This window comes from Onthophagus taurus, chromosome 3 (assembly GCF_036711975.1).
Source record: "Onthophagus taurus isolate NC chromosome 3, IU_Otau_3.0, whole genome shotgun sequence".
NCBI classification, from domain to species: Eukaryota; Metazoa; Arthropoda; class Insecta; order Coleoptera; family Scarabaeidae; genus Onthophagus; species Onthophagus taurus.
Window position 1 is genome coordinate 22,984,777 of NC_091968.1, and position 15,237 is coordinate 23,000,013.

At 30.0% G+C, this 15,237-nt stretch overlaps 1 protein-coding gene and 1 long non-coding RNA gene across 3 annotated transcripts in view; one reads left to right on the forward strand and one right to left on the reverse strand.

The window, feature by feature from the left end:
* Window positions 1-3,434, reverse strand: part of LOC111419954 (putative helicase mov-10-B.1) — an 18,714-nt gene extending 15,280 nt beyond the window's left edge. The window contains exons 1-6 of one of the 2 annotated variants that reach the window (XM_071195388.1): window positions 3,353-3,434; window positions 2,842-2,918; window positions 2,616-2,722; window positions 2,261-2,375; window positions 2,014-2,206; window positions 1,832-1,956 (exon numbers count right to left, since the gene is read on the reverse strand). In XM_071195388.1, coding sequence (XP_071051489.1) covers window positions 1,832-1,956; window positions 2,014-2,206; window positions 2,261-2,375; window positions 2,616-2,722; window positions 2,842-2,853 — 552 coding nt within the window. In that variant the 5' untranslated portion in view covers window positions 2,854-2,918; window positions 3,353-3,434. Of the gene's footprint in view, window positions 1-1,831; window positions 1,957-2,013; window positions 2,207-2,260; window positions 2,376-2,615; window positions 2,723-2,841; window positions 2,919-2,976; window positions 3,067-3,352 lie in introns of those variants that run through there. The other variant, XM_023052840.2, reaches the window with a different exon arrangement.
* LOC139429556 (uncharacterized) lies at window positions 3,034-14,700 on the forward strand. The gene is made up of 4 exons (XR_011640111.1): window positions 3,034-3,230; window positions 3,870-4,040; window positions 4,104-4,251; window positions 14,044-14,700. It is a non-coding gene; the product is annotated as an uncharacterized lncRNA (long non-coding RNA).
* Window positions 14,701-15,237: the final 537 nt, after the last annotated feature.

Below are 15,237 nucleotides of genomic sequence, written 5' to 3' on the forward strand. Positions count from 1 at the left end.
CCAACCCAACAACCAACCCAACAATATCTAGTTTTCTCCAATCAATTAGTAGTCTTTCCAACAATATTTAGCATTCTGAAAGTAGTTAATAGTCTTTTGGAAACAGTATCTTGTCTTTCCAAGCAGATAATAGTTTCTCCCAGCAGTATTTAGTCTTCTCCAAGCAGGTTGAAATCTTTTCTAGTAGTATATAACACTCTGAAAGCAGTAAGTAGTCTTATGAAAGCAGTATCTCGTCATTCTAATCAGTTTGTAGTCATTTGTTAGCACTATCTAGTCTTCTCCAAGCAGAATGTAATCTTTTCCACCAGTATCTAGCATTTTCGAAGCAGTGGGTACCATTTTTGGAAAGCATATATCTTGTTTTCAAGTAGTTATTAGTCTTTTCCAGTAGTATTTAGCATTCTAGCAGCATTAGGTAACTTTTTGGGAAGCATATCTCTTTTCCAAGCAATTATTAAAGTCTTTGAAAGCAATAAGTGGTCTTGGAAGCAGTATTCCGCCTGTCCAAGTAGGTCAAAACCTTTAACAGCAGTGTTTAGCGTTCTGGAAGCAATAGGAATTATTTTGAAAACAATATCTAGTCTTTCTCAAGTAAGTTGTAGTCTTTGTCTGCAGTAGCTAGCATTTTAGAAGCAGTAGGTAACTTTTTGAAATAGTATTTCCTCTTTCCAAGCAGTTTCTAGTCTTTTACTAGCAGTATTTAATCTTCTGATAGCAATAATTAGCCTTTTGCCAACAGTATCTAACATTCAGGAACCAATAAGTTAAAGACTGCTTGACAACAAATCGATTGTTGTTGCAGCAATTTTTAAAACTGTAATGGAAGGGACTCAGAAAGATATCACTCAACAGAAGAATAGTTTCAGTAAATAGCTTTCAGCCAGTAGTATTGTAATCTCCAAGCACTTAGTAGTATTTTGGCAGCAGTATATAGTCTTCTGACAGTATTAAATAGTCTTTGCCAACAATATCTAGCTTTCTCCAATCAATTAGTAGTCTTTCCAATAATATTTAGCATTCTAAAAGTAATTAATAGTCTTTTAAAAACAGTATCTTGTCTTTCCAAGCAGATAATAGTTTCTCCCAGCAGTATTTTGTCTTCTCCAAGCAGGTTGTGATCTTTTCTAGTAGTATATAGCATTCTGAAAGCAGTAAGCAGTGTTATGGAAGCAGTATCTCGTCTTTCTAATCAGTTTGTAGTTATTTGTTAGCACTATCTAGTCTTCTCCAAGCAGATTGTAATCTTTTACACCAGTATCTAGCATTGTGGAAGCAGTAGGTAGCGTTTTGAAAAGCACATCTATTTTCCAAACAATTATTAAAGTCTTTGAAAACAACAAATAGTCTTGGAAGCAGTATTTCGCTTATCCAAGCGGGTCAAAACATTTAACAGCAGTGTTTAGCATTCTGGAAGCAATAGGTATTATTTTGAAAACAGTATATAGTCTTTTCCAAATAAGTTGTGGTCTTTTTCTGGAATATCTAACATTTTAAAAGCAGTAGGTAACTTTTTGAAATAGTATTTTCTTTTTCCAAGCAGTTTTTAGTCTTTTGCCAACAGTATCTAGCATTCAAGAACCAATAAGTTAAAGATTTTAGGTTATCTTTAGTTTATAGATGGTAAACAACGACATTTCAGTCGTTGTGCGTCGAAAACCTAAGAAACAACAGTATTTTACCCGAAAATATGTTGATGACGTCACAAAAAGTGACGTTACGTTGCAACTTTAAAGTGATTTTTCGGTAAATTTTACACTTTTTTGTATTTCTATGCGATTTTTAAGCGATTTGATGATTCTTGAATTATATCAAAATAAATATAAATTACCAAAGTTCGAAAAAATGTGTATTGATTAGCTTTGGGATCTTGAAATTTGAAAGCGAGATGTTCCACATATTCAGTAAGATCTACTACATTTGGTTCGAAATAAACATAAACTGGATAACTCTCCTCTAAAATAAAAATAAATCTTATTTTTTTTATGTAATTTAATTGTTTCAATACCTTACGTGGGTGTAATTCAAGAAATTTTCCATTTGAAACAACATTTTGTGGATCTTCAACGCGATACACATTATTCCTTTCAGTACACAATAAAAATCCGCAACGAACCATGTATAAAACATCATCTTTTCTTTCATTCGTTATAACAAACTTAAATTTTATGCGTTTTTGAAGATTTTGTACTTTTTCTGAAGACAACTGCAGCAAAAAAAAGATAAAAAAACAATTTCTATCAAAAAAACGTTATTACACCTTTACAACAAATTTTCCTTTATTAATAATAAACTCATAATCATCCGGTGAAAGACCCTCAGTCATTATTTCTTGTGTAATTTTAATTCCATTTCGGTTTTTAACCAAAGCTTTTCTAAAACAAATTAATATAGGCAACCCAAATTACACCTACCATTATTATTTATAAAAACTAATTATGCAACCCAAATTGCACTTATTATTATTTATAAAAATAAATTATTGGGATATATTTGTTTAGATGTAACAAAAACTTGATTAAAAAATAGAATGAGATTGAAAGCAAATTTTTAATCAAATTTTTTTAACACCCCAAGTATTAACATAATTTTAATAATAATGCTAATAAACATACCGATAATTATTATACTCATACAGTACATGATTAAAACTATGAAGCTCCTGAGTGTGTTGATGGGAAAAAGGTGAAATTCCACATATGATACACACACCACCTCTCATCTAAAAAAAATGATATAAAATTAATTAGCAACAATTAAAACTAATTAAATTACAAAATTTACATAAATATTAAATTAATGGGGGATTCCCCGCTTTATAAATAAATAAATACTACTTACCATGGCTGCCATGGTTAAGATAACCTCAAAACGAAGTGAATACTTTGGTTAAAACTTATTCTTTCAAGATCAAATACCTAAAAACAAAATTAATTGATTAATTATTACCAAGTATAACACACCAAAGTAATTAACCGTTTAATAGCGACAAATTTAAGAAAATAAAAATACTGATAACACGAATACAAACGAATCTTTGATATAAACTATTGCACACGACAACTGATCAACACTAACTGAATGCAAAACGGGTATAGTTCGAGTATTTTTGATATGTTTCTGTGTAGTGGGGGGCTCTGTGCTTATCTGGTTGATGTTTCACCTTTTGTATAGTTTTAAACTAATTTAAGCGATTGCTAGTTTTTGTTTAATGTTTTTATTAAAAAAACGTGAGTAATAGTTGTTAGAAAATAACATTAAACGATTAGATTATTAATTGAGACTAAATACTTTTTGAAACTAGATTAAAGATAAGGTAAAGTTTGGGGGAAATACTAAAATATCTACCTACTTTGTGTGTACTTTACATTTCTTTATAATTGGATTATTATTATCGATTAATCGACGGCGATTTTAAAGATTTCTTTATAAAATTTGCTTCCAATATTTTGACAGTTTGAAAGAAATTTAACCTCACTTTTCACGGTTGTAAACAATTAATTCAAATGTCAAATGGGGAATTAATAAAAGCCTCTAGATTTAGGGACTTTTATCGTTGTTTTTTTAATGAAAAAATTTAATAACAAATTATTTTATTTATTCAAAACTAAAAATTTTAAGAAAATAAAAAGTTTTTGTTAATCAAATTTTTATCATACTGTATAATCCAACTCCATATGAACGTATCCCCGCGCAAAGGCCTTGCTGTGACGTCATTGGAAGAATTGACATTTCTATGTTTTTATTTATACAGTGTATTTCACTTAAGAAGCAATATACAAAAATATATAAAAAAAAGATAAAATAAAATTAAAAAAATATTAAAACATAAAGCGAAATATTAATTGTTATAATTTTATTATTGTTAGGTTAGGTTATCCAACTTAACTCGGTTACCATGGTGATGAAGATCCAAATATTGCAGGTGCTTGTCAAAATTGAAATTGAATTTAAGTTTTTTTAAGAAAATCGTCTTATTTAGTTGGTTTAAAAGGCTGTATTTAACTCAAAATCAGTTTATCTAGGGTATTATAAACAAGGTAAGTGGGTTAAATTAGGTTAGAATTGATAAAAAAATCGGAATAAAATTTTATTATTTTAAGGTTATCCAACTTGACTCGGTTACCATGGTGATTAAAATCCAAATATTGCAAACATCAATTTTGACATCAACTGTCAAAATTGATGTTGAATTTAAGTTTTTTTAATTATTTAATTCAAAATGGGTAAATGGATGAAATTATAGGCAAGGTAAGTGGATTAAAACAAAAAAAAATTGTTTAGATCTATTAAAATGTACAAAAATTTAGGGTTAAATAACAATTAAAACAAGAACTAACACTAGACCTAGAACTAGAAAGTTCGGGCGTCTTAGACGCACACCTAAACCCGAATATTTCTAGTTCTAAGTCTAGTGTTAGAACTAGAAACAGTCGGGTTTAGTCGTGAAAAAAACTTTCAGTTGTCAATGTCAACTTTAATTTTATTATTATATTCGTAATCTTCATAAAATAACCTTTAAAGTGAGTCCAAACTTGGCGCATTTATCTCAAAATACCAAAAAGTTCGAACTTTAAACTTTTAATTTTGACATATTTGTCAAGTTCATAAAAAATCCTTTAAAATGAGTCCAAACTTGACATATCTAACTTTAATATTAATGGAAATACAATCACTTCCGGTTTGAAACGTCAACGTCAATTTTGACATATTTGTCATCTTCATTAAAAAACCTTTAAAATGAGTCCAAAGATGACGCACCTACCTCAAAAAACAAAAAAGTTAGAATAAAAAACATAAAACCCGAAGTTAGCAACAATGAAGATAGCAATACCAACCTTAATTTTTAATTTTTTTATTGTATTTTTGTTTTTGTGATAAATTTTAAGACATTTTATAATAATTAACAATTTGTCAAAATGACATTGATATTTCAAACCGGAAGTTGACTATAACTTCATTAATATTGAAGATAAATATGTCGTGTTTGTACTCATTTTAAAGGATTTTTAATGAAGATTACAAATATATATGTCAAAATTGAGGTTGACATTTTTTATCTGAAGTTACTTATCATATTATAGACAAATGGACAACTTCATGGTGTTCTTTCATGATGTATTTTTTATTAAAAAAACCTTTAAAATGAGTCCAAACATGACGCACTTATCTCAAAAAAGTTTGAACAAAAAAACGTTAAACCCGAAGTTTGCAACAATGAAGATAGCAATTTAATTATTAAATATTAATACCAACCTTAATTTTTAATTTTTTTTATTGTATTTTTGTTTTTGTGATAGATTTTAAGACATTTTATAAAAATTAAGAATTTGTCAAAATGACATTGATATTTCAAACCGGAAGTTGCTTATATCTCGAGTAATATTGGAATTAAACGTATCATGTTTGGGCCCATTTTAAAGGATTTTTCACGACAATTACAAATATGTCAAAATTGACTTTGACATTTCTAACCGGAAGTTGACTATAACTTCATTAATATTGAAGATAAATATGTCGTGTTTGTACTTATTTTAAAGGATTTTTAATGAAAATTACAAATATGTTAAAATTGAGGTTGTCATTTTAAATCTGAAGTTAGTTATCATATAATAGACAAATGAACAACTTCATGGTGTTCTTTTATGATGTAAAAAAACATTAAAATGAGTCCAAACATGATGTTGCTAGATATCACTATGTGGTATATTTTTATTGCACTAAACCCGATACTTTCTAGTTCTAGGTCTAGTGTTAGTTCTAGTTTTAATTGTTACTAAGCGTTAAATTGTTGTCTATTTTTACTGAAATAGAACTAAGATTAGACCTAGAACTAGAATCATGTATTGGATCTAGATTCACGTTATTAGTTAAATTTTCTTAATAAAGAATTTTAAAATTTTTTTCAAAGATTTTCCGATATAAGAGCACTAAAATTTTACGTCATCGTAGAGAGAAAACAAATCTCTATCAAATGAGCCTAACGAAAGGATACATTGCCATTAAAAAAACTTCAAGTGTTATTCGTTGCTCATTTGTTTTCTGAAATAAAAATAATTGAATGCTGTCTTATTATGGCGAACAAAATATTAAACAACTTTTGTATAAAATGTTACGGGATACGGGACACCTGTATACTATGTTCCATACATAATGGGCACCTGTATATTGTAATATTATACTTTTCTTCCAATGACGTCACGTTTTCTACATCAATTTGTTCGAGTTGGATAACCTTATAAACAATACTCAACGGACCTTGATTTTTATGAACAAATTTAAATTTAAAAAAGACCTATGTGAAGTTAGCCCCAATTAGATAGCGTTTTACATGTTTAATATTTTGATTATAACAAGAAAACCACTCAACCGATTTCGATAAATAATGTCTCATTCGAAAGCTTAATCCTTGGCCAATACCAAAGTGGTTCGAAATCTTTCGATTTTTCAAAAAAACCCAAAATATTGCAGATACACGAAAATAACACAAAAATGTCTTTCTTTAATGCTCATAACTCGTAAATGATGTACCCGATCATCAAGATCTACCCGTCATTCGATTCATCATAGTTTTTTCTAACAAAAACACAAAATGCCCAATCTTAATTCTTTTTTTCCCTCGGAATGACTTCGTGTTCGGCTCGTATACGAGAAAAACACTCTATTTCTTTCTAATAAACCTCTTATAAATATTGCTGCAACGGCATAAACCGACACAAAAGTATCGCATTTCAAGAACACCATCAAAATAATGTAGGTTTCGTGACGTTATAATAAAAATACCACATATTACTTTAAGTTAACTTAAAATTTTGTTAAAAAAACTACAAATAAAAAATTTTGTGTCTCGAAATCCCCGAATAATCAAAATGCACCAATTATTTTCTTATCATCTAAAACATAGTCCAAATTATGTTATTAGTTCCTTTCTCAAAAAAATTGCGATACTATAACTTTATCAATTTTATCAAATGATTAATCATTATTTTCGTTGAAATCTTTTTATATTAAAAAATGATTCGGTCCCAATACTTGTTTATATCAAACATTGTATTTTTCCTATTTTGAAAACAAATAAATTTATAAAATTATTTAGAACGATTATAAACATAACCTTAAATTTTGACGTTTTGTTAATTGTTTTTTTGATCAAAATTTGCCAACATTAAATGTAAATTTAAAATGATTTCGTTTTTAAACATTTAATCAATGATTATATTTCGGCATTACTCGATCAATTAAACCCCACATTGTTAAAAGTGTTAATTAATTACGCGAGATTATTAAATTTGAAATTTATATAAATGTAATTAATAAATCACGTCATTGTCAAGTTGAAACGTCAAATTTGACGTTTTTAAATTATTTCAAATAATTACGGATTAATTCCTCTTTAATTACTAAAATTGTTATATTTAGGTGAGTTTGAATTGTTTTCAACAATCCATGGTGAGTTTTCGATGTGTTTTTTTGAGTTTCACGTTTTATCGACTAAGAAACTTTTACAACAATAGGCACTTAAATGTTGCTATTTTTACAAAACCCAAACAATTTTTATGTCCATTTAAGGAATTTAGTCGTATTTTATATTGATATTAAAAAATATTTTCGAGTTCCTAAGAAATTTCAAATACTTATACTTATAAACCTTATAAATGAGACATAACCTCACTTTGTACTGTTTTAACGTTTGTGTTAGAGGACTTTATGAGATGTTGAAGAACACCAATGTTACTGCTGTATATTACAGAGATGACATATATAGCAATCTGTGCAGGGGTAAAGGAGATAGAAAGTTGCATATACCAAGCTATTAAAGTGTTATCAAGATTTTTAGAGGTTATGCTACTTTCTAGAGAGAGGCATATAACCAGAGATCCAATATACTGATAATATCAAGGTGGATCATTTCGATAAAAAGTGATACTTCATCGATAAAAAGTATCACAGGAACCACAATATTATCACAATATTCCAATCTCCTGGCAAAGTCTGTTGGTTCAAGGTGTTGTACTGATTGAACATGGAATGGATACCAGCCATGAGTATGCAATGTTCTCCATACTTTTACATGAGGAACATCAAGACGATCAGAAAGTCTTCTTGTACTAGTAGATGGACTGCGATCTACCGACTGAAGAATTTGTTCAACTTCATTCAGAGTTTGCACACCTGCACGTTGAGAATGAATACTTGTACTTGGAACAGAACCGGTTTCATGCAATCTGTTGAATGTTGGAGTAAATGCTCTTGAATCTGGTAGCACTCGGTTAGGAAACCGTCTCCTATAGTCATGGCGAGCAGCACGTGCATTTCCAAAATCAGCACCAAATCAGCATATTCTGCATGAGTCAATATGTGTGGCATTATCAACAACTTAGTCGACACGTCAACCAAATAATGTTAAATGTCAAATATTGACAAATGACATGAAAGCACATGTTGCTAGGAACTTTTCTGCTTAAAATGAACAAATTTATAACATATTAACGTATGTACCATTCCTCATGGAACACGCTGTATAAAATCTCTTGTTGCAGTTTCGTTTAGTTTTCTTACTTTATTACTAACAGAACTGTCGCTGTTATGACTTTTGATGAATTTTACAATTTTCACCAATTAAGTTTTAAAAATTCGTATAAAATCCAGTTCTTGGAATATGAGTATGAAAATTTCCCAAAGTGTTAATAAAAGTATCCTCTTTCCAATGAACCTACCCGTTTTGAAAAATAACTTTTAGTTTTTGAGAAAACAATATTTGATCAAATTTTCGATGTTGCAATTTGCATCGATAATTTTCAAAATTCGCTATAAAATTAATTTCTTGAAGGATCCTTGTGGAAATATCACCAATTATTAATTAAAGTATCCTCTTTTTAATGCAAAAAGCCGTTTTGAAAAATTATTTTCAATTCTAGAGATATAAATTTTTGAAATGATCTACAAGAAGAAGAAAACAATATTTATTTGAACTTATATGAAAAAATAACTATAACAAATAGGAGAAAAAAATACATATACAGGTGACTGGTACATAAACGTGTTAAAATTGTTTAACCGATGGTTGTTAACCATTAATGAATTGAATTTTAACCGCAGATGTAATCGATTTTGAATTTTATTCACATTAGGTTGTCAAAATTGTGCTCGCACCAATTGTTATCTTATTATTGGCTAATTGGAAAGACATTTTGCCATGCTTCATACCTCATTCGAAAGTTAATAAAACAGAGAAGTTTTTACAATAATTTGTATGCTGAATCGAAATTTTGAAATAGACGCTCATGAATAAACACTTTGTTTGAAAATTAACTTAAAAACCGAATATTTCACTTCCTGTATTTTTAACCCATCGAAATATTTACAGTATTTCTTGACTTTAAATGTGTATTAGGATGTAATCTATCCAGAGAAGTCGATACATTGCCAAAGAAACTATTATTACTCTCTAAATTTCAAGATTTGTAAGAGTATGTACTGAACTTGTACAAAAAGCAAAAAATTGAAATATTTTCTAAATTATTCACTTATTCAATTAGAAGTGAGCTCTAGAACAACGTATTTCAATATTCACGTTTATGTACCAGTCACCCTGTATATAGAACAAATATAAAAGTGAGTCCAAAAGGGCTATAGACTTGAGTCTTCCTGCCCGTGACTTTGACTTCGGTTTGGATGTAGATCTTCTCAGTTGGGCCTTATTTTTTTAAGCAGTGTGAGCCGTGTTATGGGAAGATAGAGAAGAATCTTTCTTGGGGATGCATATGACAATAGAGGTCTTCCAGTCTTGTGGGAAATCCTGGGTGGTAAGGCAATAGTTGTAAATTTTTCTTATGTAGGCGTGGATATCAAGATCCAGCTTCCTTAAGATTTCCCTTGAGATGTTGTCGTATCCAGTGTTAAGAAGTGTGAAGTATTCTTCTTCCTGCATGAGAGCATCTTGAGGCGTTTCGGACGAATTGAGAAAGACGTGTTGGTATCAATTGTCTACTGTGTTTTTGTTGTGAGGGCAGAACAGGGCCTCATTGCTGAAGGAAAACACCCTCTCAAGGTATTCAGTGTGGATGTTTACTATTTTTTCCGGGCTAGAGTGTGAATAGCCATTCGTAGGGTCAATAAGCTCCTGGGTTTCTGGCGACTTTTGGTACTTCGAAAGTTTGCGGACTTCTTGCCAGTAGTTTTTACCCTTGCTTCTGTTGATTTTGTCACAGGCCTCAATGTATTTATCGCTCCTGAATTGCTGCACTAGCTTTTGGATATTTTTATTAAGCTCGTTGAACATTCTTTTCAGAGCAGGATCCTCATACGATCTAAAATCACGGTAGAGTCGTCTCTTTTCCTTAATCAAACGGAGAATAAATGGTGGCAGAGGAAAATTGTAATGTTTCTTGATGTTGGAAGGGCTCGCTTCATCCACCAAATTAAGTAAGCGTTTATTAAAGGTTGCGATAGACTCGGGTGTAATAACAGGGTTAGATCTCACATATTCCTTTATTCCTGCGTTCACTCTTTCTATATTATAAAGTTTATAGTTTTTGATCAGAGTAGGAGCTACTTTAGGTATTCGAGTGGTTGTATTAATGCCGATTGAGTTTTAAAAATTCGTATAAAATCCATTTCTTGGAATATGAGTTTGAAAATTTCCCAAAATGTTAATCAGAGTGTCCTCTTTCCAATGAACGAGATCCGTTTTGAAAAATAACTTTTAGTTTTTGAGAAAACAATATTTGAAGTTTTGATAAAATTTTCGATGTTGTAATTTTCATCGATAATTTTCAAAATTCGCTATAAAATTAATTTCTTGCAGGATCCTTGTGGAAATATCACCAATTATTAATTAAAGTTTCCTCTTTTTAATGCAAAAAGCCGTTTTGCAAAATCACTTTCAGTTTTTGAGAAATAAATTTTTGAAATGATCGACAATTTTTTCGAATTTTGCAATTTTCGTCGATTAAGTTTTAAAAATTCGTATAAAATCCAATTCTTGGAATATGAGTATGAAAGTTCTCCAAAGTATTAATAAAAGTGTCTTCTTTCCAATGAACCAATCCGTTTTGAAAAATAACTTTTAGTTTTTGAGAAAACATTTTTTGAAGTTTTGATAAAATTTTCGATGTTGCAATTTTCATCGATAATTTTAAATATTCGCTATAAAATTAATTTCTTGAAGGATCCTTGTGGAAATATCACCAATTCTTAATTAAAGTTTCCTCTTTTTAATGCAAATAGCCGTTTTGCAAAATCACTTTCAGTTTTTGAGAAATAAATTTTTAAAATGATCGACAATTTTTTCGAATTTTGCAATTTTCACCGATTAAGTTTTAAAAATTCGTATTAAATCTAATTCTTGGAATGTGAGTATGAAAATTCTCCAAAGTATTAATAAAAGTGTCTTCTTTCCAATGAACCAATCCGTTTTAAAAAATAACTTTTAGTTTTTGAGAAAACAAGATTTGAAATTTAGATAAAATTTTCGATGTTGCATTTTTCATCGATAATTTTCAAAATTCGCTATAAAATTAATTTCTTGAAGGATCCTTGTGGAAATATCACCAATTATTAATTAAAGTTTCCTCTTTTTAATGCAAAAAGCCGTTTTGCAAAATCACTTTCAGTTTTTGAGAAATAAATTTTTAAAATGATCGACAATTTTTTCGAATATTGCAATTTTCGCCGATTAAGTTTTAAAAATTCGTATTAAATCCAATTCTTGGAATATGAGTATGAAAATTCCCCAAAGTGTTAATAAAAGTGTCCTCTTTCCAATGAACCAACCCGTTTTGAAAAATAACTTTTAGTTTTTGAGAAAATAATATTTGAAGTTTTGAAAAAATTTTTGATGTTGCAATTTTCATCGATAATTTTTAAAATTCGTTATAAAATTAATTTCTTGAAGGATCCTTGTGGAAATATCACCAATTATTAATTAAAGTATCCTCTTTTTAATGCAAAAAGCCGTTTTGCAAAATCACTTTCAGTTCTTGAGAAATAAATTTTTGAAATAGTTGAGAAATAGGTGAGGAATATTATGGATCTCAGTAGGCAGACTATTCCAAAGGGTTACTGCCTGCACAGTAAACGATTTATGGTAAATCTCGGCACTATGGGTCGGGAACATAACCATAGAATCTAACTGAAATCTAGTGGGTAAACCATGCGACGACAAGCGTTGAAATATACAGTACAGATACCGTGGTGTTTGATTTCGAAGAACAGTATATAACATAGTTAATATACGAAACGATCTACGGTTCTGACAGCTTAATATCTGCATATAATTACGTTATGGAGTTATGTGTTAAGATCTCTCAAACTCAAAGATATACCGTATGCAATGGTTTTGAAGTCTTTGCAGTTTGTTTCGTAGTGTTACCGAAAGATCAGGATATGCCGTGTCAGCATAATCTATATGGGGGAAAATCAGGGAAAAACAAAGATTACGACGGATCGTTTGAGGAAGGAAGCAACGGAGACTTTTCATTGAGTGGAAACAATGATAGACCTTTCTGCACACGGATTGAAAGTGAGGTTTCCAGGAAATTGTGGAATCCATAACCACCCCAAGGTTTCTAACCGTGTCAGCTTTTCCAGTAAAGGTCGACTGGCTAACGCAATTGCTTGAGTTTTATCAGTATTTAATTTAAGGCCATAACGTTTGGACCAATCCAAAATATTAGAAAGATCATGATTAAGACGTGCAATTGCTTCCGGAAAATCATCAATAGTTGTCGTAGTGTAAATTTGGAGGTCATCAGCATACACATGATAATTACAAGAAATGCAATGGGTGACGGCATTAATAAAAATCGAAAAGAGCAACGGACCCAACACACTACCCTGGGGCACACTACATTTAATATCACAAGCAGGCGAGAACGCAAAGACGAAAAAATCTTTTTACCTCTCAGTGACAATGATTGGTCTGGGGGAGGACTTGGATGGCATATTCGATTTTTTCCTGATAGGACCAAGACGATGACTTCGATCCAGCATGTCAGAGGTGAATTTAAAGTTATTTAATGTCAGATGTTCATTTAGGACATCAACAACCAGAACTATCGGTATTTTCACGCTCCGACTCAGGAATTCCATGGATAAGTTGCAACGGGAGTACATCTCCAAATCATCTACACGCTCATCAAAGGTAGAAATCATAGAGCGCACCTCATTTAAGCAAGAGATGATATTTTTAGCCACTAGAAGATAAGAGACCGGCCCCCATAATGCACCGACTGAACAAGAAAGCTGATAATTAACAGTCAATTAAACAGACAACATCCGGTATCCGGCTTTTCGCAAAATCACTATCTGTTCCATCACTAATTGATATATATAACATCATATGAACGAAGAGTTCGAACACCAAAACCGAACCAGATGTCAAATGTCAATCAATCAATAACCTCACTTAAAAGAAGTGTCAAATTTAAAACTTTTTATATACATTTATGAGTACAAAGTTATTTTTGTCACTTTTTGTAATCACTTTTATAGCTACGTTATTTACTATTGTTCGTTTTTAATAGAAACACGGATTAAAGCATTTTTAATCAATTTCATAAAAAACTGAGACATAACCTCATTTTAAAGAAATGTCAAATTTAAAACTTATTTTAATACAAAGTTATTTTATTACTTAGTTAGCACAATTTAATCTTAATCATTTTAAACAGCTCTACGTTATTTATTATTGTTCGCTTTTTAATAAAAACACCGAGTAAAGCATTTTCTAATCAAATTCATAACTTGTATTCTCAGCTTCTTTCAATAATCCTTATTATGTTACGAATTAAGGAAACGAGTTGGTATTTAAAAACGTTACGTAAAAAGTGGGTACTTTTTATTGTGCCGGAAAAATAACCTTGCAAAGTTCAATCGAATTAAATTTTATTGTGACCTATCTCAATGCGAATTTTTTATTTGAATAGACAAACAACTTTGATATATCTATATAACTTTATCTACAACTAGATAAATTTATAGATAAACCTCAAAAAATCATTTACGTCACTACTGATAAAAATAAACCGTTTTTGTTTGTAGCTAAGCAAAAAAAAAGAATGGAAAAGGTTCCAATTGATTCAGAATCACAAAAAAAGTCTAAATTAAGGCATCAATTCTTACAAACATCCAAAGAAATCTTAGAATCAAAATCGATGTTATCCTCGACAAATCAAATTCTTACAAAACGGATTAAAGAACTCGATGAACTCCTAAACACAGTTAACGAATTACAAGTAAACCTTACGATTGCAGAAAATGTAAAAACTAAATTGGAAGCTCAATTAAATGAAATGATGCAACGTAAAGATGATCACGAAAAAACCATTAACGAGTTGTACGATAAAATAGAAAATAATGTTAAATGGTGTACTCAGAAATATTTCTCAAACGAATCGAAGTTGATGGATTTAAACGAAATCGATGAGATTTTAGAAGAAGAATACGAAAAAAAGCGGAAAAAACGATTCAATGAAATTGAAAGGCAAGCTCGAATTGAAGCTTTGTTATATTTTAATAACGTTCAAATAAGGGTTATCAATAATTTAGAACAGATAAAAGATGATAAGAATTTTTTAAAGCAGGTGGAATCTTCAAATTTCCCGCGTTAATTTAAGTTTGATTAAAAAATTAAAGAAAAACTCGTTTTCATATTATGTATTTAAATTAATTAATTTAGTAATAAAACTAATTATTTTATTTATTGGTTTAATTACTAAACTATGTATTAATTGGACCGTGTTATGTGTCACTTGACTAAACGAATTTTATCTACCGATTTTCAATTTTAACAAAGTTATGAAACACATCGTACTTAAAATGAAAACAATTGCGACAAAAATTGTATCGTATGGGAATACCCTACTTATATTGCATAAAAGTATATACCAACGATATGGCAATGTCGCTCGAGCAACGTTGCCAGATTACAGTACGCGTCATAAGTAAACCCCCTGCCTAATTTGAAAACGGTTTAAAATATAATATTATCAAAATAGATATTGACGTATCTAAGTGCAAAAGTGCAAGAGAGCAATAATGCTAACAATAAAATTTGCTACAACTTTTGTGCTAAAATTTTTTTTGTAACATGCTGCGATTCCTAAGGGTTACCTTTAATAACTTAAAAAAGCAACAAATTCATCAAATTTTCATATTTTCGTACTTTTCTCGATATTGACGCATTTAAGAGCAAAAGTGCAAGAGAGCAATATTGTTAACAATAAAATTTGCAAT